Below are 24,656 nucleotides of genomic sequence, written 5' to 3' on the forward strand. Positions count from 1 at the left end.
AAGTTTGAGTATTTCAGCAGATACTTGAGACCTCCAATAAGAAAAATATGGAATTGAAATATGAATCACAGGAGGAGAATACAAAGAGAACAGTGCAAAACCAGATGCTAAAGTGATTATGATAATTTTTCAAATTAAATATTTATACCAAACAGCAGACTCAGATAACACTACAAACCCAAAGCAGTATAAATAGAAACATAATTGTAACTGCATGTATCATAGTCAAACAGTGTCAAACAAGAGACAAATTTAATTTGAACCAGGGAAAAGACACATTATTTCAAAAGAGCATAGTGGACTTTTCAACAGGAACTTGGGAGTCAAAAATCAAAATAATGAAATTTTGTAAAGTGAAGACAAATATAACTGCCGATATGGAATTATTTTTTCCACAAAAACATTCTCCCCAAATAGTTAAATAAATACATTATAGGATAAACTGAGTTGAGAAAATTCATCAACAACAGAACTAGAATAAATCACTAAAGTTGTTCTCCACGAAGAAAGATAATGCTCAGGGCGCCTGGGTGGCTCAGTGGGTTAAAGCCTCTGCCTTCGGCTCAGGTCACGATCTCAGCGTTCTGGGATTGAGCCCAGCATCGGGCTCTCTGCTCAGCGGAGAGCCTGCTTCCCCCTCCCTCTCTCTCTGTCTGTCTCTCTGTCTCCTTGTAATCTCTGTCTGTCAAATAAATAAATAAACTATTTTTAAAAAATGATAATGCTCACAGATATAAACTCAGCATTAGAAAGAATAACTAAATTAAAGTAAAAATTATAAATCTAAATAACTATTGACATATAAATTTATAGTAGTGGATTTTTATTTAACAGTACCTAGAAAACTAAAATATACCACAATAGAAGGTTAGTCAGGAAGAGATTAAATATCATAAAGTCATTCAATTATCTATGAAGTATTTTCACATCAGTAAACCTAAATTAAACAACTTTTATTAGTGTTCAATATTTTAAAGATGCATATTATAATCTCTTGGGTAATCAGGGCAGTTGGTAAAAAAAGAATATATAGCCAAAATAACCAAAAGGCTAATAGAAAATAAAACGTGACAACTAATTCCAAATGGGGAAAAAATAAAAACAGAACAGAAGAATTGTAGAACACAGGAAACAAATTGAAAGAAAATACTAAGCTTGGTGATAAAATTAGGTATTTCTTTACAATAAAAATAGACTCTGATTAAAATGTAAAACATAAAAAACTATTAAACTATTAGAAGAAAACATAGAAGAAAACTCCCAAATCTAGAACAAAGCAAAGGGTTTTTACATATGACAGCAAAGATAAAATCCTTAAAACACTGGCAATTTACACTGCACTAAACTTGAAAACTTTTTGCACAAAAAAAAAAAAGAAAAGAAAAAAAAAAAGACAGCCATAAATCTTATTCAGAGAATGGAAAGACAAGCTAAGACTGAGAGGAAATATTTGCAAATCACTTACCAGACAAAATACTTTATCTAGACTATAAAAGGTACTCTTAAAACTCAACAGTGTGTACCAGATAAATAAAAACTTATGTTCATAAAATACCTACACAAAATTGATAACAGTTTTATTTATTGTGAAATACTGAAAGCAACCCAAATGCCTGTCAGGGGGTGAAGGATAAACAAACTGCTACATTCATACAACCTAATATTACTCGCCAATAAAAGGAACTGAGTATTGATACATACAATAAACAGGATGGATCCCAAAGACACTACACTTAGAGAAAATTAAACATCAATATAAAAAAAATTGAAAAACTGTCTAATTTTGTTTATAGCACTTGACACATGACAAAAATATAGAAATGAAGAATAGACTGGTGTTTGCCCCAGGATACGGAATATGGAAAAGAGTGTATAAATATAGAGATTAATATGAAAGAGTTCCTTTGTGGGAATGGAACAATTCTGTATCTGATTGTGGTGGCAGATATCTGACTCTTTGCAAGGTATAAATTGCATAGAACTATAGGACACACAGGAATGAACATAAAAATGGTGAAAAGTGAATTGGATCTTTAATTAATAAGATATATTTAATGAGGATTATTATACTAACCTTCTATCCTGTCTTTCAATAAGTTCAATGAGGCAAATATTTTCTTAATATTCCATGACAGCACACTGCTACTTGATGAAAAATATTATTAAAATCTTAATTTTGACCTTGCTACATAGATTGTATCAAAAAGAAAACCTAACCCTATGATAATGCTTTTATTATAGAAACACGTTTTAGTATTTTATAAATGTACAAGAATGTTATGAGTGGTAAATATTACTTTTATTATATAATTTAGTAGATATAAAGTGGATATGATTGCAATGTAATGTGTATATTTTTAGCATTTAATAGGATTGACTTATTTGGAGCAAAAGATGGTATGAACAATAGGGTTGATTTAAAAATATTCACCCTATTTCCAGAGTTCTCTTTGTCACCTAAATGACTTTCCTTTCAAATAAGCTGTAATTTTCTAGTACAATTGTCCTAGAATTCCACCTTAGCACTTTACTTTCTCTGCTCAGTGCTTATTCAAATGATGCAGTTGGAATTTCTAATGAACTCACCATTAATGTCACTAGTCATGACAAAACTTCTGTAGACAGAATTCCCTTTTCATCATAAATGTGGACAAAGGCTATGAATATTTTAACCTTTGAATATCAGAAAGTGCTTGTCCAAAATCTCCTTTAGTAAAGGTCTATTGATATCACATTTAAGTATTAAACCCCTTGCTTACATAATTCATGCATTAGTAGGCTTTTTTATAAATATTATACTTTACAAGGATTCAGAATACTCTAAACTCAGTTTTTTTATGCAACAAACTAATACCGAAAAGCTCAACCAAGGAACTTTGAAAACTAAAGGAACTACTTTACCAATAACACCAAAATATAAATAATGAGCTAAATACAGAAAGATAATATATATTAAAGGAGAGATTGTCTGAAAAATAAAAGCTGTGACAATATTTTAATAAATACAAACTTGAGTTTCTTTATTTGAGAATTAAATTATAACAAATAAACTGTCCTGTGTTTGCAATAATTTTAAAAATTGAGTGTTTATATGGAAAACTTAAAGCACTATGTCTGATTATGTGGATTGTTAATGATGGCAAAAAGAAAAGCTATCTTAATATATAAAATATTAAAAGTACAATCCCATCACAGATATGAAATAGAATGTAATTGGAAAAACTTTAAAATTCTAAAAGAAATAAAATAAAATAAAACAATTGAATTGAAAAAATAGAATGATTGCACTATCCTTTGTAAGTCAGTGTCAAAATTATTTATCAAATTAACTTTTTGCCACAAAATGTTAGCTAGTATTTCCTCTTGCTACTAAAGCTACTCCATCTCTCAATTCCATAACTCATGAATAGGTCAATGCTTATGAACTAGTGTCAAGTAATTTCTCTGTTTCTTAATCTTCCATATCTTAATCTCTGTTTCTTAATTCTCCATACTGTAGTCTTCATTCTTCTAATGCCATTGGAGTCAGTTGCCACCACTTTGAAAGTTCCTCCTTCAAGGAGAGCTGAAGGTATTCCATGACCACTCAACTCAAAGAAGTCTCACTACTCCATTCTGATTTTCCAAAACCTTTGCCTTAGAACATTTTTTATTGAATATTTTATTGCTTCTTTTTTCAATGTCAAAAGAGTCCTTATCTCTAGGTTCCTAGAAGGAAAAACTGAAGAAATATTTAACTAACAACGCACAGAAGAAGCAGAAAAAGAGTCAACAGTCATAGGATAGGTTCGCATTTTAAAAAAAAAGAATTTATTCTCCTTCCTCCAACTGTGTATTTCCATGGTTTTAATTCCTGTATAAAATTTTGGCCACAGTTCATCGTAAGAATGCAACACTTAAAATGCCATTCTGTACAGTATTTTGTTTCATTATGAATTTATTTGATAAAAATTGTCCTGTGAACACATTTTTCCTATCAAAATGTGGGACTGTATATGGCATTTCAAATTGATACTTACTGTAGTCCAACTGACTTGTTGACCTAGGTCTGTAAAATAAAGAGTGACAATGGAGGAAGCTGCGATGCTTTGAATGGTTATGTAGTCCTTCAAAAAAGGCCCACCTTAAATAATAAGAAAAAATATTTTAATACAATTTCAAGGCATAGTGATTTTAACAAATAATTTTTAATGTGAAAAATTGTGAATATTAAGGATAAATCATACATAGAAATTGCAATGTATAATAAATATTTAAAGTAAAGCAAAATGTAAACAAACCCATTTTATAAAATATCTAACAATTTTTCAAATATATGGTAGTTTCCCACCTCTACCTAAACAAAGTGCATCCTACATCTAGCTACTATCCTGTTGTGTTCTGAGAAAATGTAATATTAGATAATATCATAATTGAATATGATACAAGGTGTTTTTAAAGCATAATTTGGTAGGAGGCACCTGGGTGAGTCGGTGGATTGAGTGTCTGCCTTCAGATCAGGTCATGATCTCAGGGTCCTGGGATCAAGCCCTGTGTTGGGCTCCCTGCTCAGTGCATGTCCCTCTCTCTCTCTCTCTGCTCATGCCCTCTTTCCCTCTAAAATAAATAAATTATATATATATATATATACATATATATATATATTTAAGTATAATTTGGGGTGTCAGTAGACATAGATGTCAACTGTTCTCTAAATTCTTTTATTACATGATAAAATAGGGCAAGTAAATTTTAGAGGTCATTGTAAGTATCAACAGAGTGACTTGATGTATGTTTTAAAAGATCTCTATGGACGCTGTGTGGAAACTGGGAGGAAGGGAGGTAAGAATACTTAGGAAGAAATTCATCAAGAAGGAATTTTTTGGATTAAGATGGCACTGGTAGAAATGTTAAAAGTTCATCATTTTCAGATATGTTTTGAACACAGAGCGGGTTCAACTTGAGAAGAAAGTATTTCAGCTCTTAGATTTTTGGCCTGGGCAATTAGGAATATTAAATTTCATTAACTGGCAGGGAGAAGACTGAGGAAGGAGAAGGATTTGGGGGTAGAAATTAAGATTTCAGTTAAGGTATGTCAAGTATGTGATATTTATTAGACATTCAAGTAGGAGCTAGCAAATAGGCAGTTGGGTAGGTGTGTCTGTAGATATTTGGAAGTCATTAACATGTAAAGCCATGCCATGTGATGAGATTATTTAAGTGTTCAGTTTGAAAAGAAAATGGAAACTGAATCAGATTTCTAACACTATGGCTTTCAAAGTAATAAGAGAAACATAGAGAAAAGATTACTGAAAAGGAGTTTCTCATGAAATCGGAGAAGAATGCAACTAATATCTTAGAAGACATGTAAAGGAAATGTTCCATTCTTAATAACAAACACTAGATAAGCCCAACATGTGTGTCTTGAAAGATATGTACAAAGATGTTCATTTTAGCATTATTTATAATTACAAAACAATTGTAAAACCTTAAATCTTCATAAATGAGACAAAGGTAAATATATCTTGTTTTATTCAAAGAAAGATATACCACACAGAAAGAAAAGTGGACTAGGGTTAAATGAATCTCATAAGTATAAAGCCATTATTATTGTCATTGTAGTTGTTTGTATTTTTATTATTCTTTATGCCAATCTATCTGTGATTTATCTTCAACCCCAGTCATGAAAAAGTGTCATTTCATTCTCTATTGTTTTTAAAGATTTAACTTATTATTTGAGAGAGAGAAAGCAAGAGAGAGAACATGAGCATGGGAGAGGGATAAAAGGAGAGAGAGAGAGCTGAGCAGGGAACCTGGAGCCAAAGTGAGGACCCTTCCCGCACCCTGGGATCATGACCTAAGCTAAAGGCAGATGTTTAACTGATTGAACCATTGAAGCACCCTCCATTCTCTATTTTTCCAAGATACATTAAATGCTAATTTATGACTATTTTTTGATGATTTTCAGAATCCAATTACAATGATTTACAATTACAGATATTTTAAAGTAAGGTAAAATGTGCAATTTTTATGTATTAATTTCAAAAATGATATTTGATAAAACCAATATGTATATGGTAGGCTATCATTCCCTTGACTGGGTCATGTTTTGTAGCTTTATAAGAGGGATTATTCAGGTAGGCTGAGTTAATCATGTATTATTTGAATCTGCATGAATAGGTAAGTGAGAAGAATTCAGATTCAAAGTACTAGAATCCTGGTACTATAGTATCAGAACGATGGCTGGGATGAAGATGGAGAGAACTACATGGCAAGTAAAGAAAATAGCCTCTAGGAACTGTAATGGCCTATATAATGCAACAAGTAGCAAGGAAATAGGAACTTCTGTCATAGAGCCACAAAAAAAATTTTTTTTCAGATAGTAAGAATGAAATAAGAATGAAAAAAAGATGTAGAATTTTCTAAAAGTCTTAAGATGAGAATTCAGTTCAGCCAACACCTTGATTTTGATACTCTGAGCAAAGAATCCTGCCATACTGTGTCTTCAAGCTAATAAATGAGTGTTATTTTAAGCCTAGTTTATGGTGATTTGTTATACAGCAATAGGAAGTTAATGCAACATGGATCAAGGTAAAGACTTCAATATACAAATGGCCATTATCATTTTGACAATCATATATAACAACAAGAAATGTTAATAAAGACGAAATAATCTGAGATCTCTGTATAACTTGAAAGTGCTGAAAACATCTTTCCAACATACATCTATTGACACCTTGGGGGAGGGGATTAGTTTCTACTCCTGTATCACTCTTGATGACTTCAAGGAACAGACCATTGGCATATTTTTAAAATGCAGTCCCATCAATATGGCATTTGAGTAGAAGGAGAGAATCCAAGCATATCATTAACCATACTACTCAGACTCAGTAAACAGGGAAACCTGTCCTTGGCCTTCTATGTCTATGTCCTTTACCAAAGGGAAATGAATGTGTAGGGCCAAGAACATACTCCTAAAAAAAGAACCATTGCCATGGGTATTGGGCTTCAGCCACTTAAGTCCCCTAAATTTTATGCCAAATTATTTTTAAAAAATCTTCTTTTGGGGGCTTTTCTTCCCCCCAAATGGGCCAGATGCTAGGGTATGTACCTTGGGGTTTGTCAGGGCTCTTATATAAGGGGCATGGATGATTAGAGCCAGGGTTAGGAAGGAAACGACCAAGTCTACGATGTTTTACCTTTCTATTGTAGAAATCCAATGATTTTAAGTGTTAGAAATTCAGCTCTGTGCTTCCAGAACATTATTAAGTATACTAATCAAGGTAGGAAGAAAGAACAAATTTTAGTTACCAGTTTCTATGACCGTTGTATTACAGTTGTGACTGTAGGTCCTTACCCTTCCCATATCCACACCATTTACAGTATGACTTTTAGTATCTCCTGTAAGAGTTGATGCCTATTTCTGCACTCCTTTGAATATGGCTTAGCCTAGTCAATCACTTAAGCTAACAGAATGTAGGGCAAGGATTATGACACTTCCAACCCCGTGCTTTAAGAATTCTCGAGTGCGGGCGCCTGGGTGGCTCAGTGGGTTAAGCCGCTGCCTTTGGCTCAGGTCATGATCTCAGGGTCCTGGGATTGAGTCCCGCATCGGGCTCTCTGCTCAGCAGGGAGCCTGCTTCCTCCTCTCTCTCTCTGCCTGCCTCTCTGTCTACTTGTGATCTCTGTCTGTCAAATAAATAAATAAAATCTTTAAAAAAAAAAAAAAAGAATTCTTGAGTGCTTATGCTCATTTGTTTGCACCCCTGAATCCACTATGAGAACAAGTCCCAAATATTCTGCTGAAGCATGAGAAATCAAATAGGGTAGAGAGGATTGGCTACAGTCATGGCCATCCTAGACCAGCCAGTCACCAAGAACCCACCAGTTGACTGAAGCTGCTTGAGTGGACCCACAGAAGTAATGCTAAGACCAGTTCAGCTCAGCACAACCACTGAGCTTAAAAAGAAAAAAAAAAAAAAGTTGTTAATTTTCTCTTAAAGTCTGTTTGTTATTTTCTTTTATGTTTTACTGCTGTCTTTTGTGTGAGGAAACTGTAAAGACTAAGTCTGTATGATGTCCTTGTTCATAGTATAAGCATTCTGGGAAATATATTCTGGCAGGAAATATATGTAATATTTAAGCCTTACCTTGTTTTAGTGTTAAGATTTCTTTCCCTAATATAAATACTTATAACATCAGTTTAACTAACTGATGAAGTATCTACCATGTGTCAATCATTATAGTGCTTTATAAATAAGAACTTATATAACACTTATAAAACACAAACCAAACCATGGGTTAAGCTCTTTATTAGCTCTACTTTATGAAAGAAGATTCTATAGATAGGTAAGAAGAGTCAGGTTTCAAAATTCTGTGTTACTCCAAACAACCTCTTTGTACCACATCCAGCTTAGCTTGCTAAAATAATTGACCCTTTGTTTTTTTTTAACTATGTCATCACATTTCTATTCAAGGACACTTAATGACTATATTTTATTCATATCATATCCTGTACATTTATGGGAAGGGAACAAAATAAATATATGTGAAAAGAAAGTAAAAAGTCACATTCACTAGGAAGAATGAACAGAGATTCCCAGTTTCTTGTAGTATCCTTCAAATTGAACATTATTTTATATTGATGCTTATGGCATTCTAGAGGCTTCATTATATAAGAGTCAATTTAGAAAAAAATACTATATAATTTTATGTTATTTGAACATTCATGTGTTGAAAGGTGTTTATATAGTTGGCATATACTGGGCCCTGCAGAGGCAAAAATAAGGAAGATAATGAATCTTCTCCTTTAATCTCTAGCCAGATAGGAATTTATCTTTCACATTTGAGCTTGGAAGAATCTGAGATCATCAAGAAAGTATGACTTCTAAGAATACCATGATTCCTATTTCTTCAGCATAAAGGTGTTGGAGAAAGCTGGAATGTCTAAGAAAAAATGAAAACAAACAAAACACCTTAGAGAGATGTGAGGAAATCATCATTTGTCCTTAAGTACTGAGTATTAGCAAAGGTACCAGAAAAAAGAAAAAAAAAAAAAAGCAGTTCATCACTGTATGGAAAAATTTAGAGACCGAAATTCCTTAATAGATGCCTCTTGTAAATTTACTGTTACTGACTTCGAGTAAGTATTCTTCCAAAATTTATATGCTACCACAGCTCTTATTTAACAAGTCCAAATTTAAGGTCAAGTTGATGTAATATCACTGATAATGATTCTTTTTTTTTTAATATTTTATTTATTTTTTTGACAGAGAGAGATCACAAGTAGGCAGAGAGGCAGGCAGAAAGAGAGAGGAGGAAGCATGCTCCCCGCCAAGGAGAGAGCCCGATGTGGGGCTCGATCCCAGGACCCTGGGATCATGACCTGAGCTGAAGGCAGAGGCTTTAACCCTCTGAGCCACCCAAGGGCCCCACTGACAATGATTCTTAGTAAGAGTAACTTTGAAGTGTATCTACTTATAAATTTTTTTAATGGAGAATAGGATTTAATAGTTTGAGAAACTTGAGGCTTAATACTGGATATGATATTTTCCCTAAAATTCATTCATTCATTTTTGCTCTTCCTTAGTTCATTTATTCTTCTGTCAAAAAGAAAGAGAAAGAAAGAAAGAGAAAGAAAGAAAGAAAGAAAGAAAGAAAGAAAGAAAGAAAGAAAGAAAGAAAGAAAGAAAGAAAGAAAATGGAAAGAAAGAAAATGGAAAGAAAGAAGGAAAAGGGAAGGAAGGAAAAAAATTATTGAGCAGTATCCCTGAGAACTTTTTAAGTGATAATAGAATGAGGGAATAAAGCAATAAAACTTTTAGAAACAGAAAGATGTTAGCTCAGATCCTGCCTCCAATGTACATGACGGTGGATGTGTGAAAATTATCTCCTTGAGACTAAAATTTCTCATGCAAAAAATGAAGCACAAACTTATGTGGAGAATCAATTGACATGACTGACTTAGAGCACTTACTAAAATGCCTACCATTTAGTAAGTGGTAAATAAACATTAGCTATTGATGACAGAAAATAGATTCCAAATTAAATAAATAAATCAGTGAAAATTGATTCTTACCTTGTTCAAGCTGAAGGCCAACTTGGGAAGGATACCACTTTGGGCCTTTCCATGAAAAAGAAAGCATTTAATTGTTAGCACAAGTGCATACACATTTTAAAATCTAATATTTCTTTGGGTAGATCCCTAGTAGTGCAATTGCTGGATCATAGTCATTCTATTTTAAACTTTTTGAGGAACCTCTATACTGTTTTCCAAAGTGGCTGCACCACTTTGCATTCCCAACAGTGTAAGAGGGTTCTCCTTTCTCTGAATCTTCACCGACACCTCTCGTTTCTTGTCTTGCTAATTTTAGTCATTCTGACTGGTGTCAGGTGATATCTCATTGTAGTTTTGATTTGTATTTCTTTGATGATGAGTGATATTGAGCATCTTTACATCCTTTCAGGTGTTTGTGGGCCATGTGGCTGTCTTCTTTGGAAAAATATCTTCTGCACATTTTTTAATTGGATTATTCATTTTTGGGGTGTTGAGTTTTATAAGTTCTTTATATATTTTGGATACTAACTCTTTATCAGAAATTACCATTTGCCCCGGGCGCCTGGGTGGCTCAGTGGGTTAAGCTGCTGCCTTCGGCTCAGGTCATGATCTCAGGGTCCTGGGATCGAGTCCTGCATCGGGCTCTCTGCTCAGCAGGGAGCCTGCTTCCCTTCCTCTCTCTCTGCCTGCCTCTCTGCCTACTTGTGATCTCTGTCTGTCAAATAAATAAATAAAATCTTAAAAAAAAAAGAAATTACCATTTGCAAATATCTTTTCCCATTCTGACGACTGCCTCTTAGTTTTGTTGATTGTTTCCTTTACTGTGCAGAAGCTTCTTATTTTGATGAATTCCCAATAGTTTATTTTTGCTTTTGTTTCCCTTGCCTCAGGAGACGGATCTTGTAAGAAGTTACTATGGCCAATGTCAAAGAGGTCACTGCCTCTAGGCAGTAATCTGTTACTCCTCTAGGATTTTTATGGTTTCAGATCTTACATTTAGGTATTTAACCTTATGATCCAGCAATTACATTACTAGGTATTTACCCAAAGAATATAAAAATACTAATTCAAATGGATAACATATACCCCAATGTTTATAGCAGTATTATCTACAATAACCAAATTATAGAAACAACCCATGTGCCTCCAACTGATGAATAAATAAAGAAGTAGTATATATGTTGAATGGAATATTACTTGGACACAAAAAAGAATGAAAGCTTGCCATTTGCAATAATGTGGTTGGAGCTAAAGAGTATCACATTAAGTGAAATAGTCTGAGAAAGACAAATACCATATCATTTCACTCTTATGAGGAATTTAAGAAACAAAACAAATTATCATAGGGCAAAAAGAGAAAGAAGCAAACCAAGAAAGAGACTCTCAACTACAGAGAATAAAGTGATGGTTAACAAAGGGCAGGTAGGTGGAGGGATTGGTTAAATAGGTGATGAGGATTAAGGAGTGCATTTATGATAAGCCCCAGTTGTTGTATGTAAGCACTGAATCACTAAATTGTATACCTGAAATCAATATTACACTGTATGTTAACTGGAATTTAAATAAAACAAATGAATAATCCAATTTAAAAATGGACAGAATATATGTATATACATTTTCCTCCCAGTGCCAAGAATCTAATAGTTTCTTCTGGAAGAGAGATTCAATCTTAGGAAGTGCATAAAGTAGTTATTCAGTATCATAAGTGGAGATAAATCTTGGCAGTGTGCTGATGAGCATGGTGGATAGCTATGATAAGAGCTTTAGGGTTTTTCTGTTTTTGTAATTTTTAAAATTTTTTTCTAATTTTCTGTTTTTCAATCTGGGGACTGGCTACATAGATGTTCAATCTGTGGGCATGTACTAAGGTATATGACATAGAACTTGTGCACTTTATGTAAGTTATTCTTCAATACAATGCTTAAACACCTTCATTTAAAACCAAGGAACATTGATCTTATTTTTTTTATATTGGTACCTGAAAGTGGGTTATTTTCATTACCAAGAGTAATGCACACTATTGGAATAATATATATTATTGACTTTTAATAATTGTAAGCCCATTGATCATAGCAGACCATCACTTTATTATATTTTCCTTATACTGTCATTAGGAATAAATACATAGTTTACTAAAAAATTCTACCTGGATAAGAAAATCAAAATACATTTACCAAATACAGCCCTAATAGAAAAAATGGATCACAATTACCAAAATATATTTATTTTCTCTTAAAATGAATTTTGCTATCATTTTAAAGACTTTATTGAAAATTTAATTCTTAACTTTGATAGCCAGTATTAAGCAAATTAACTCAGTTTATAATAAATTAAAAGAAGAGTACTATCAAAGGAACATTCTACATTGCTCTTTCTTTTCAAAACATTGCTTTTTAAAGTGGTAATAAGAATGATGATGATAAGACATAACTAGATTATCTCAATAGATTCTTTCTAAATTTATTGCAAAAAGACAATGTATATATTCACATTATCAAGGACAAATAACTATAAGTCAAAATTGTAATCACATATTTAAAACTATTTAGGAGGAGCCCCTGGGTGGCTCAGTGGGTTAAAGCCTCTGCCTTCGGCTCAGGTCATGATCCCAGGGTCCTGGGATCGAGCCACACATCGGGATCTCTGCTCAGCAGGAGCCTGCTTCCTCCTGTCTTTCTGCCTGCTTCTCTGCCTACTTGTGATCTGTCTGTCAAATAAATAAATAAAATCTTTAAAAAATAAAAAAATAAAAAAATAAAATAAATAAAATAAAACTATTTAGGATATCCAACAAAATGTGATAATAGCATGACAAATGAGCAGACACAAAATTTAACTTAGATATTAATTTTTAAAATTAGAGGATATGAAGGTAAAGACACTTTTGTTTTGTATTTGTATTTACTAATAAAATTATTATTATTTATATAGCCATTGCTTGTTCTGGAATGTATACTAACATTATTTGCTGAAAGATATTTTTAAATAATTATTTTTGTTACTCATAGTAAAAATTTGCTACCAAAGAAGATACAATGAAAATTCATACAACAGAGACTTCTATAGTTTTTTTTTTTATTTTATTTATTTATTTGACAGTCAGAGATCATAAGTAGGCAGAGAGGCAGGCAGAGAAAAGGGGGAAGCAGGCTCCCCGCTGAGCAGAGAGCTGATGTAGGGCTAGATACCAGGACCCTGAGATCATGACCTGAGCCGAAGGCAGAGGCTTAACCCACTGAGCCACCCAGGCACCCCGAGACTTCCATAGTTTTAACTGAGTTTTGAATATGGGTAATTGCAGAAAATACAAATATAATTGGAATCCATTTATATTGAACAGATGGAGATTGAGCACCTATGACGGGTGTATATAAAAGCTCCCAATTTATGTCTATTTAAATAATATGCACATGAGATCCTGCTTTCAACAGCACTTTGTAATGCCTCCTATGGTGGAAATGAAAAACTATCATTCTAAGCCCATAGATCTGTCTATGAACTAAATGACTGAATACTGGCTGAACCCACAATGATACATCAGAGAAATTAGAAATTCTAAACACTTACTGGGAAACCCATGTCCTTCTAACTCTGTCAACATGGATAAACTAATAATGTACTTTTGGAATAAACTTGGCATTTATAGGTTGTGACCTTTTAACAGTGTGTCCTGGTGAAACATAGTTATTAACTGATTATATAAGCCTTTAGATTGGTTTCAGTCACCTTTTCAAAGAGCAGAGAATACATTTGCTGAAATCTTCTGTGCTTGTTGTGGGAAGGTAGAATAGGTTTGAAGAATAGCAGAAAAAAAAATATAAATGATAAAGAACATATGTTGCATAAGGATTTTTAGCATGGATGAATAGTCTAAAAGATTATATTGTGGAATACATTAAAGTTAGACAACTGGCTTACAAATGAATTATAACTACAGAGAGGATCTAATGCATCTGCCAGTCTCAAAATTATCAAGATACTAAACTTGATTTGTGTAACTTTTTTTTTTCATATTCTAACAATGACTTATAATTCATTTCTTGAAAACTGAAAGTGTTTATATCACTAAAGGATAACATTTTATTTTATTATTTTTTATTTTATTTTAATTCATTTGTATTTTTATTTACTTATCTAAGAGAGAGAGCACTAACAGGGATGGGCAGAGGGAGAAACAGACTTCTTGCTAGCTGGGACCCTGGTGCAGGGTTTGATCCCAAGACCCTGAGATCATGACCTGAGCCAAAGGCAGATGATGCTTAACCAACTGAGTCACCCAGGTGCCCCAGGGATAACATCCTAAATGAATAATATATGCAATTCAATATATATGTACTTAAAGATGTAATTAAAATATATTTATTTTAACAAAGCAGTATTTTCCAAACTGTTGATTGTGAGTCATTAATAAATTGAAAAATGGAATTAGTGTATTATTCTTAGCATTACTTAAAGGAATAGAATAAAATATAGTAGAATAAGTAGAGATGGATCATCATGACACTGGATGCAATGTATTTCAATAAATTCTAGATGGGTTAAATATTGTTTCTTGAACTTTTGTTCAATAGTTTAAATTGTATAAGTACATTTTATTTTTATAAAACCAATAAAAATTTCTTATTCTGAATAGCCATCAAAAAGTTTTGAAATCCGTGAATCCTAGAACACTTAGGCCCTCACTTATAACCCTCAGTAAAACTTGCCCTTTACTCTGACCCTTTTCTTGATTCACCAAACCCAGTAGGAAGAATAAGTTCTGAGAGCAGTTAGGGATTAAAGAAAGTTAATAAATGTGATGGAACCTCCATATTGAACCACAGAGACTTCTGAGAATTAATGAAATTATGACCAATTTTTGTTGTTTACATCCTGGGTTCTTTATGGCTTGTGTGAGAAAAGATAAAGAATAAAATAAATAGAATATAGACCTAAGAAGTATGCTATGTAGAGCTGGCTCTGTTCAAGAGTTTAATGGAAGAAAGATGAAGTTCTACAAGCTTCTACATGGCTCAGTTTAATTCCTCAATATTCCAGAACTAGTTGTAGAAGAAAATAAACAAATTTGTCTGACCTATTCACTGTGACCTGCCACTAGATACTAATGTAGCAATCAAAGCTAATCTTGGAGTTGACAGTTCCAAAGATTTAGAAATGATGAAGTCTTATTTTCCAAATAATTAATATATACAAGATAGGAAATAGATTCTAACTGTGCTGAAAAAATAACAATGACTCCTGTCAGAGAAAACAAAAAAAAAAAAACAAAAAAACAAAAAACAAACAAACAAAAAACTTTAGATAATAAGCTTCAAGAAAATGTAGCATTATTATTATTTTTTAAAATAATCTCTAGGTCCAGTGTAGGGCTTGAACTCACAACCCTGAGATCAAGAGTCACATGTTGTACCACTCCAAGAAAACAACATTATGAATTAAAGTGTACCAACTGTTATTTCTAATAAACCCCTTGAAAGAAAAAGTAAATCGTATGTGTATGTAATTATATAGTATATAACATAATAATATATTTGTATAATTTATCCTTGTTTATATACACAGGAGCTTATTTGACAAAAGACTGAATACAATTTATAGAAATCAAATTTATCATCAACTTATTTTTAGTAATAACAAAATAATGGCATGATAGAATAGACAACTAGACCAGGCAGAAGAGAGAATTAGTTAGGTGGAAGATGGACCAGAGGAAATTACTCAGAAAGTAGAAACATGAAATGATTAAGAAAATATGAAACAGCTTAAAAGAAATAGGGGTTAAAAGTGAACAATATACTAGGCATATGCAAGCATAAGAAAAAAATATTAATTACAATGGCAAAGTATATATTCCTCCCCATACCTCATACTGAGGACAACTAGAAAAGTATGGAAAATATTTTCTCAAATTTTCCACAAAGTAATTAGAAACATGAAGAATTATGAAACCAAACTCTGGGAAGGCAGAAAGTCCAGAAAGCTCAGTCTAGCAACTGAAGTCACAATCCACTAGAGATATCAGCTTTTATGGGAAGAAACAGCTGAGCAGGACTTCCCACAAACTCACAAGCCTAAGGGAACAGAAGGAACAGACTACATCCCCAATTGATATGTAGAAGCCCTGGTAAAAGCACAATATCCCAATTGGTTTTGCAAAATAAGGGCAAATCAGAAATAAGTCAGTTCCTACAAGAATTGAAACTGAATTTTGAATCATCTCATTTCCTGTTTGGATTCAAGTGACCTGTAACCTCCACGTTCCTGCCCAAGGAAGCAAAAGTAACTAACATCTGGAGGCAGATAACTCCATCCAGAGTCTGTTATTATCTTTATGTATTTTCACATTTTTCAAATTTTCATGGATGGCAATTAAACTGATACCAGATTTCTAAATAGCAACAATAAAAGGCATTGGACAATTCTTCTAAATGGAGTATCTTTTAAAGAAAACACAAGGACATTACTAGAGTGAGAAATCTCACATTCAGTAGACCCATTCTGCCTATTATTAGTTGAATACCTAAAGGACCAACTTTTAGAAAAATAAGTTAATTCAAGGATGAAAAGATAAGGTAAACTAAACAATGTTGAACAAAGGAAATGGCATATATGTGGATACTTCTATATAAAATAGCAAAATATATATACGTATATACAATTCATTTATATAAAATAATAGAGGTAACAGTAATAATAACGTATATGCATATAGAGAAACAAGATACTAGACAACAATAACATACAAAATGGAAAGCACCCCCCAAAATTGAAAGCATTCTTAAGACTTAGATAATTCCAGGGGCGCCTGGGTGGCTCAGTGGGTTAAGCCGCTGCCTTCGGCTCAGGTCATGATCCCAGGTCCTGGGTTCGAGCCCCGCATTGGGCTTTCTGCTCAGCAGGGAGCCTGCTTCCTCCTCTCTCTCTGCCTGCCTCTCTGCCTACTTGTGATTTCTCTCTGTCAAATAAATAAATAAATAAATCTTAAAAAAAAAAAGACTTAGATAATTCTGAATACATTGGATTATTTAGGAAGAATATATAAACATTGACTAATCTCAGATTTTGATAAAAAGATTTTTCTTTCTTATTTATTTATTTGAAAGGGATAAGGAGGAGCAGAGGGGCAGAGAGAAAGAATCTTATGCAGGCTCCACACCTAAAGCAGAACCTGATATTTGGCTCAAACTTATGACCCTGAGATCACGAGCTAAGACAAAATCACAAGTCAGACACAATTTACTGAGCCACTCAGGATCCCCAAAAGATTTTTTTTTAAATTTTGACAGTTTATTGTAAACATGTTTCTATTAAGCCAAACTTTTTCTTATTAATAACTTCCACATATATTCCTTTTTGTAATATCCAAAGTGTACAACTGTCTCTTTTCCTCTCAGTCAAAAGATACGCTCTGACTGAAAAGTTCTTACATGTGAAAAATGAAATTAAAGTATAGGAGATATCAATCAAGTAATAGAATGCTAAGTAGGAAACATGATGTCATGACAGAATGTCCTGTGCTCTTTCCTTCGTCTCCTCGGTTACAATGCTTTATTAATTAGTACTGCTATAGTCCTTCCAAACACTATAATCCTATAAGAAAGCCTGAACAAAAGGGCAGACACAAGAATTCTGTTTCCTTTTTTATAATAAATCACAAGAAACATATTATACAAAGCTCCTTATGCACTAAAATACTAGCTGTTGATTTAATATTGTTGAGTCAGTTGTTTTATTTGGTACAAATGATTCATTCAGTACAGTACTTCACTAGAACTAAATGGACCATTCTTTTCCTTGTAAACCATTTATTTGCAGTCTTATAAATGCCAACTACATAATTAAGTGATCAAGCTAAAATAGAATCAAGGAAGCCAGTAAGATATGATATGTGTGATAGTGTTTATACATCTGAAAAATAAAAGAACCGTTTCTTATTTCATCCCAACAACAACAAAAAGTTTTAACACTAAAGCTGGCACCAACCAATATATATAATTTTGCTGACCTTGAAAAGAAAATGCATCTGCTAAAGAATTTGCTATTATGAAGTGCTCAAATAAGAAAGACAGAGTGCTATCACACTGTATAATCAGCAATCACAAAGCAAGGCTTCTGCAGGAAAACAGACATGGTTCTAAAAATGGAAAATTTAAAAGCTGAATAAAAATATTCAGAATTATAAAAGAGAGCATGAAAGGAAGAAGCATAAAGTAACAAGCCAATTTCACAGTAAATACAAAGCATAAAGCAATAATAATGTGGGGCCAGGAGAAGAGCACACAGAGTATAAACAGACAATTCCTTTATCCTCACCGGCTTAAATTCATAACCAGTTTGTTCTCCAAATTACCCACCATACTGCTAAGAAATTACCAGAATTGATCATCATGCCTGTACCCCCATTTACACTGGACACCATTAGCTATCAAGTCTCCCAGAATATTTATCAGCATAATGATACTTCTTCCAATTTTGTCTTGCACAGTCACTAATCAGACCCAATTGTTCACCTCTTCATGCCTTCTAATACTCCGCAAATGCACTTGAGGGCACTTATAGTCTGTCAACAGCAAAAAACTTCTAAACAATCAATTTCCACTCAATAACGTCCCTCCATCTTCTTCCTTTAATAGAAAACTTTTCTGCATGATTTTTTTTTAAGATTATTTATTTATTTATTTATTTGACAGAGAAAGATCACAAGTAGGCAGAGAGGCAGGTAGAGAGAGAGAAGGAAGCAGGCTCCCCGCTGAGCAGAGAGCCTGATGCAGGGCTCGAGATCATGCCCTGAGCTGAAGGCAGAGGCTTTAACCCACTGAGCCACCCAGGCGCCCCTGCATGATTTTTAACCTAGTATTTGTTCTTCACACTAAACCCTTCCAATCAGAGGCATGAAAATGTCTTAGGAATCCTCCTTGCTATTAAATATTGTTTCCAAAATATTTTCCTCCATTCTCCTTATGAATTTCATATAACAAAACCTAATTTTATTTCTTTTTGTTGCCTTCTCTCTTGGACTGGTCTTTCCACTTAAAATATTCATGATTTTAGCTCAGAACATGCTCTCCACAACTACTCATTTATCATTGTTAGTGATTTCATTTTATTTATTTATTTGTTTGTTTGTTGACCACATACTGATACCCATCTCACACACACACACACACACACACACACACACACACACACACACATTTTACAATAATGTTGCTGCAAATACCCTCAGGCACTTGGGTGGCTCAGTTGGTCAAGCGACAGCCCTCAGCTCAGGTCACCACCCCAGGGTCCCGGGGATTCTTCAGGCTCCCTGCTCCCCCTCTGCACCTCCTCCCACCAGCTCTCTTACTCTCTCTCAAATAAATAATCTTTAAAAAAAATACCCTCAATATTTTATCTGGATTCTTGGGAGTTTTCTAAAAGACAACGTGTTTATTTTTGTTTTGTTTTGAAGATTTTATTTCTTTGACAGAGAGAGACAAAGTGAGAGAGGGAACACAAGCAGTAGGAGTGGGAGAGGGAGAAGCAGACACCCTGCTAAGCAGGGAGCCTGACCCTGCGATCATGACCTGAGCCCAAGGCAGACACTTAACAACTGAGCTACCCAGGTGCCCCAAGACAATTATAGATATGCAGATAATACCTTAGTTCTTTCTCTCTTTCTCTCTCTCTCTCAAATAAATACATAAATAATCTTTTAAAAAAATAAAAATACCCTCACAATTTTATCTGGATTCTTGTGAGTCTTCTAAAAGACAATTACAAGGGAGGAGTCAAGATGGCGGAGAAGTAGCAGGCTGAGACTACTTCGGGTAGCGGGAGATCAGCTAAATAGCTTATCTAAAGATTGCAAACACCTACAAATCCAACGGGAGATTGAAGAGAATAAGAACAGCAATTCCAGAAACAGAAAATCAACCACTTTCTGCAAGGTAGGACTGGCGGAAAAGTGAATCCAAAGCGACGGGAAGATAGACCTCGGGGGGAGGGGCCAGCTCCCGGCGAGCGTCGGAGCAACAGAGCAAAATCAGGACTTTTAAAAGTCTGTTCCGCTGAGGGACATTGCTCCAGAGGCTTAACTGGGGTGAAGCCCAGGCGGGGTCAGCGCGGCCTCAGCTCCCGCAGGGTTGCAGAAGGATCGGGGGTGTCTGAGTGTTGCAGAGCTTACCGGTATTAGAACGGGGAAGCCGGCTGCAGAGACAGAGCCGAGGAGTGACGCTCAGCTCGGGGTTGCCTTGGGCTGGTCGCAGGCTCGGTCAGCTCGGAGCGCGGCCGGAGGCCAGGGTGATGGGAGTCATTGGGCGCTGTTCTCTGAGGGTGCACTGAGGAGTGAGGCCCTGGGCTCTTGGCTCATCCGGGCCAGAGACCGGGAGGCCGCCATCTTTATTCCCGTCCTCCGGAACTCTACGGAAAGTGCTCAGGGGACAAAAGCTCCCGAAAGCAAACCCAGCAAACCCGAGCGGATTACTCAGCGTGGCCCCGGGTAAGGGCGGTGCAACTCCACCTGGGGCAAAGACGCTTGAGAATCACTACAACAGGCCCCTCCCCCAGAAGATCAACGGGAAACCCAGCCAGGACCAAGTTCACCTACCAAGGAGAGCAACGGAATTCCAGAGGAAAAGAAAGCAAAGCACGGAACTCATGGCTTTCTCCCCACGATTTTTTAGCCTTGCAGTTAATTTAATTTTTTTTCTCTTTTTCAATTTTTTTTCTTTTTCTCTTCTTCTGCTAATTTTTTTTTAACTTTTACCGTTTTCTTTTTTTAACGTTTTTTAAATAGTTTATCTAATATATATATATTTTTTCCTCTTTTTATATTTTTTCTTTATCGGCTTTTTTTTTAATAGTTTCTTTTTTTTTTTCTTTCTTTCGAACACCTTTTTATCCCCTTTCTCCCCCCTCACGATTCGGGATCTCTTCTGATTTGGCTAAAGCATATTTTCCTGGGGTTGTTGCCACCCTTTTACTATTTTACTTGCTCCTTCATAAACTCTTATCTGGACAAAATGACAAGGCAGAAAAATTCACAACAAAAAAAAAGAACAAGAGGCAGTACCAAAGGCTAGGGACCTAATCAATACAGACATTGGTAATATGTCAGATATAGAGTTCAGAATGACGATTCTCAAGGTTCTAGCCGGGCTTGAAAAAGGCATGGAAGATATTAAAGCAACCCTCTCGGGAGATATAAAAGCCCTTTCTGGAGAAATAAAAGAACTAAAATCTAACCAAGTTGAAATCAAAAAAGCTATTAATGAGGTGCAATCAAAAATGGAGGCTCTCACTGCTAGGATAAATGAGGCAGAAGAAAGAATTAGCGATATAGAAGACCAAATGACAGAGAATAAAGAAGCTGAGCAAAAGAGGGACAAACAGCTACTGGACCACGAGGGGAGAATTCGAGAGATAAGTGACACCATAAGACGAAACAACATTAGAATAATTGGGATTCCAGAAGAAGAGGAAACAGAGAGGGGAGCAGAAGGTATATTGGAGAGAATTATTGGAGAGAATTTCCCCAATATGGCAAAGGGAACAAGCATCAAAATCCAGGAGGTTCAGAGAACCCCCCTCAAAATCAATAAGAATAGGTCTACACCCCGTCACCTAATAGTAAAATTGACAAGTCTTAGTGACAAAGAAAAGATCCTGAAAGCAGCCCGGGAAAAGAAGTCTGTAACATACAATGGTAAAAATATTAGATTGGCAGCAGACTTATCCACAGAGACCTGGCAGGCCAGAAAGAGCTGGCATGATATATTCAGAGCACTAAATGAGAAAAACATGCAGCCAAGAATACTATATCCAGCTAGGCTATCATTGAAAATAGAAGGAGAGATTAAAAGCTTCCAGGACAAACAAAAATGGAAAGAATTTGCAAATACCAAACCAGCTCTACAGGAAATATTGAAAGGGGTCCTCTAAGCAAAGAGAGACCCTAAAAGTAGTAGATCAGAAAGAAACAGAGACAATATACAATAACAGTCACCTTACAGGCAATACAATGGCACTAAATTCATATCTCTCAATACTTACCCTGAATGTTAATGGGCTAAATGCCCCAATCAAAAGACGCAGGGTATCAGAATGGATAAAAAAGCAAAACCCATCTATATGTTGCCTTCAAGAAACTCATCTTAAACCCGAATACACCTCCAGGTTTAAAGTGAGGGGGTGGAAAAGAATTTACCATGCTAATGGACATCAGAAGAAAGCAGGAGTGGCAATCCTTATATCAGATCAATTCGATTTTAAGCCAAAGACTATACTAAGAGATGAGGAAGGACACTATATCATACTCAAAGGAACTGTCCAACAAGAAGATCTAACAATTTTAAATATCTATGCCCCTAACGTGGGAACAGCCAACTATAAACCAATTAATAACAAAATCAAAGAAACACATCGACAAGAATACAATAATAGTAGGGGATTTTAACACACCCCTCACTGAAATGGACAGATCATCCAAGCAAAAGATCAACAAGGAAATCAAGGCCTTAAATGACACACTGGACCAGATGGACATCACAGATATATTCAGAACATTTCATCCCAAAGCAACAGAATACACATTCTTCTCTAGTGCACATGGAACATTCTCCAGAATAGATCACATGTTGGGTCCTAAATCAAGTCTCAACTGGTATCAAAAGATTGGGATCATTCCCTGCATATTTTCAGACGACAACGCTCTAAAGCTAGAACTCAATAACAAGAGGAAATTTGGAAAGAACCCAAATACATGGAGACTAAACAGCATCCTTCTAAAGAATGAATGGGTCAACCAGGAAATCAAAGAAGAATTGAAAAAATTTATGGAAACAAATGATAATGAAAACACAACGGTTCAGAATCTGTGGGACACAACAAAGGCAGTCCTGAGAGGAAAATATATAGCAGAACAAGCCTTTCTCAAGAAACAAGAAAGGTCTCAGGTACACAACCTAACCCTACACCTAAAGGAGCTGGAGAAAGAACAAGAAAGAAACCCTAAACCCAGCAGGAGAAGAGAAATCATAAAGATTAGAGCAGAAATCAATGAAATAGAAACAAAAAAAAAACAATAGAACAAATCAACGAAACTAGGAGCTGGTTCTTTGAAAGAATTAATAAGATTGATAAACCTCTGGCCAAACTTATCAAAAAGAAAAGAGAAAGGACCCAAATAAATAAAATCATGAATGAAAGAGGAGAGATCACAACGAACACCAAAGAAATACAGACAATTATAAGAACATACTATGAGCAACTCTACGCCAACAAATTTGACAATCTGGAAGAAATGGATGCATTCTTAGAGACATATAAACTACCACAACTGAACCAGGAAGAAATAGAAAGCCTCAACAGACCCATAACCAGTAAGGAGATTGAAACAGTCATCAAAAATCTCCAAACAAACAAAAGCCCAGGGCCAGACGGCTTCCCGGGGGAATTCTACCAAACATTTAAAGAAGAACTAATTCCTATTCTCCTGAAACTGTTCCAAAAAATAGCAATAGAAGGAAAACTTCCAAACTCATTTTATGAGGCCAGCATCACCTTGATCCCAAAACCAGACAAGGATCCCAACAAAAAAGAGAACTACAGACCAATATCCTTGATGAACACAGATGCAAAAATTCTCGCCAAAATACTAGCCAATAGGATTCAACAGTACATTAAGAGGATTATTCACCACGACCAAGTGGGATTTATTCCAGGGCTGCAAGGTTGGTTCAACATCCGCAAATCAATCAATGTGATACAACACATTAATAAAAGAAAGAACAAGAACCATATGATACTCTCCATAGATGCTGAAAAAGCATTTGACAAAGTACAGCATCCCTTCCTGATCAAAACTCTTCAAAGTGTAGGGATAGACGGCACATACCTCAATATTATCAAAGCCATCTATGAAAAACCCACCGCAAATATCATTCTCAATGGAGAAAAACTGAAAGCTTTTCCGCTAAGGTCAGGAACACGGCAGGGATGTCCGTTATCACCACTGCTATTCAACATAGTACTAGAAGTCCTAGCCTCAGCAATCAGACAACAAAAGGAAATTAAAGGCATCCAAATCGGCAAAGAAGAAGTCAAACTATCACTCTTCGCAGATGATATGATACTCTATGTGGAAAACCCAAAAGACTCCACTCCAAAACTGCTAGAACTTGTACAGGAATTCAGTAAAGTGTCAGGATATAAAATCAATGCACAGAAATCAGTTGCATTTCTCTACACCAACAACAAGACAGAAGAAAGAGAAATTAAAGAGTCCATCCCATTTACAATTGCACCCCAAAACTATAAGATACCTAGGAATAAACCTAACCAAAGAGACTAAGAATCTATACTCAGAAAACTATAAAGTACTCATGAAAGAAATTGAGGAAGACACAAAGAAATGGAAAAATGTTCCATGCTCCTGGATTGGAAGAATAAATATTGTGAAAATGTCTATGCTACCTAAAGCAATCTACACATTTAATGCAATCCCTATCAAAGTACCATCCATTTTTTTCAAAGAAATGGAACAAATAATCCTAAAATTTATATGGAACCAGAAAAGACCTCGAATAGCCAAAGGAATATTGAAAAAGAAAGCCAAAGTTGGTGGCATCACAATTCCGGA

General features: G+C 34.8%; 1 protein-coding gene across 3 annotated transcripts in view; it reads right to left on the minus strand.

Annotated features, from left to right (window-relative positions):
- The window catches only part of TECRL (trans-2,3-enoyl-CoA reductase like), a 121,588-nt gene that overhangs the window by 30,608 nt on the left and 66,324 nt on the right, over window positions 1-24,656 (minus strand). For 2 of the 3 annotated variants that reach the window (XM_047719416.1, XM_047719418.1), the window contains exons 3-4: window positions 10,058-10,102; window positions 4,020-4,123 (exon numbers count right to left, since the gene is read on the minus strand). In XM_047719416.1, the coding sequence (XP_047575372.1) occupies window positions 4,020-4,123; window positions 10,058-10,102 (149 nt within the window). The remainder of the gene's footprint in view (window positions 1-4,019; window positions 4,124-10,057; window positions 10,103-24,656) is intronic. The other variant, XM_047719417.1, reaches the window with a different exon arrangement.

The sequence above is a fragment of the Lutra lutra genome, chromosome 2, assembly GCF_902655055.1.
Source record: "Lutra lutra chromosome 2, mLutLut1.2, whole genome shotgun sequence".
NCBI classification, from domain to species: domain Eukaryota; kingdom Metazoa; phylum Chordata; class Mammalia; order Carnivora; family Mustelidae; genus Lutra; species Lutra lutra.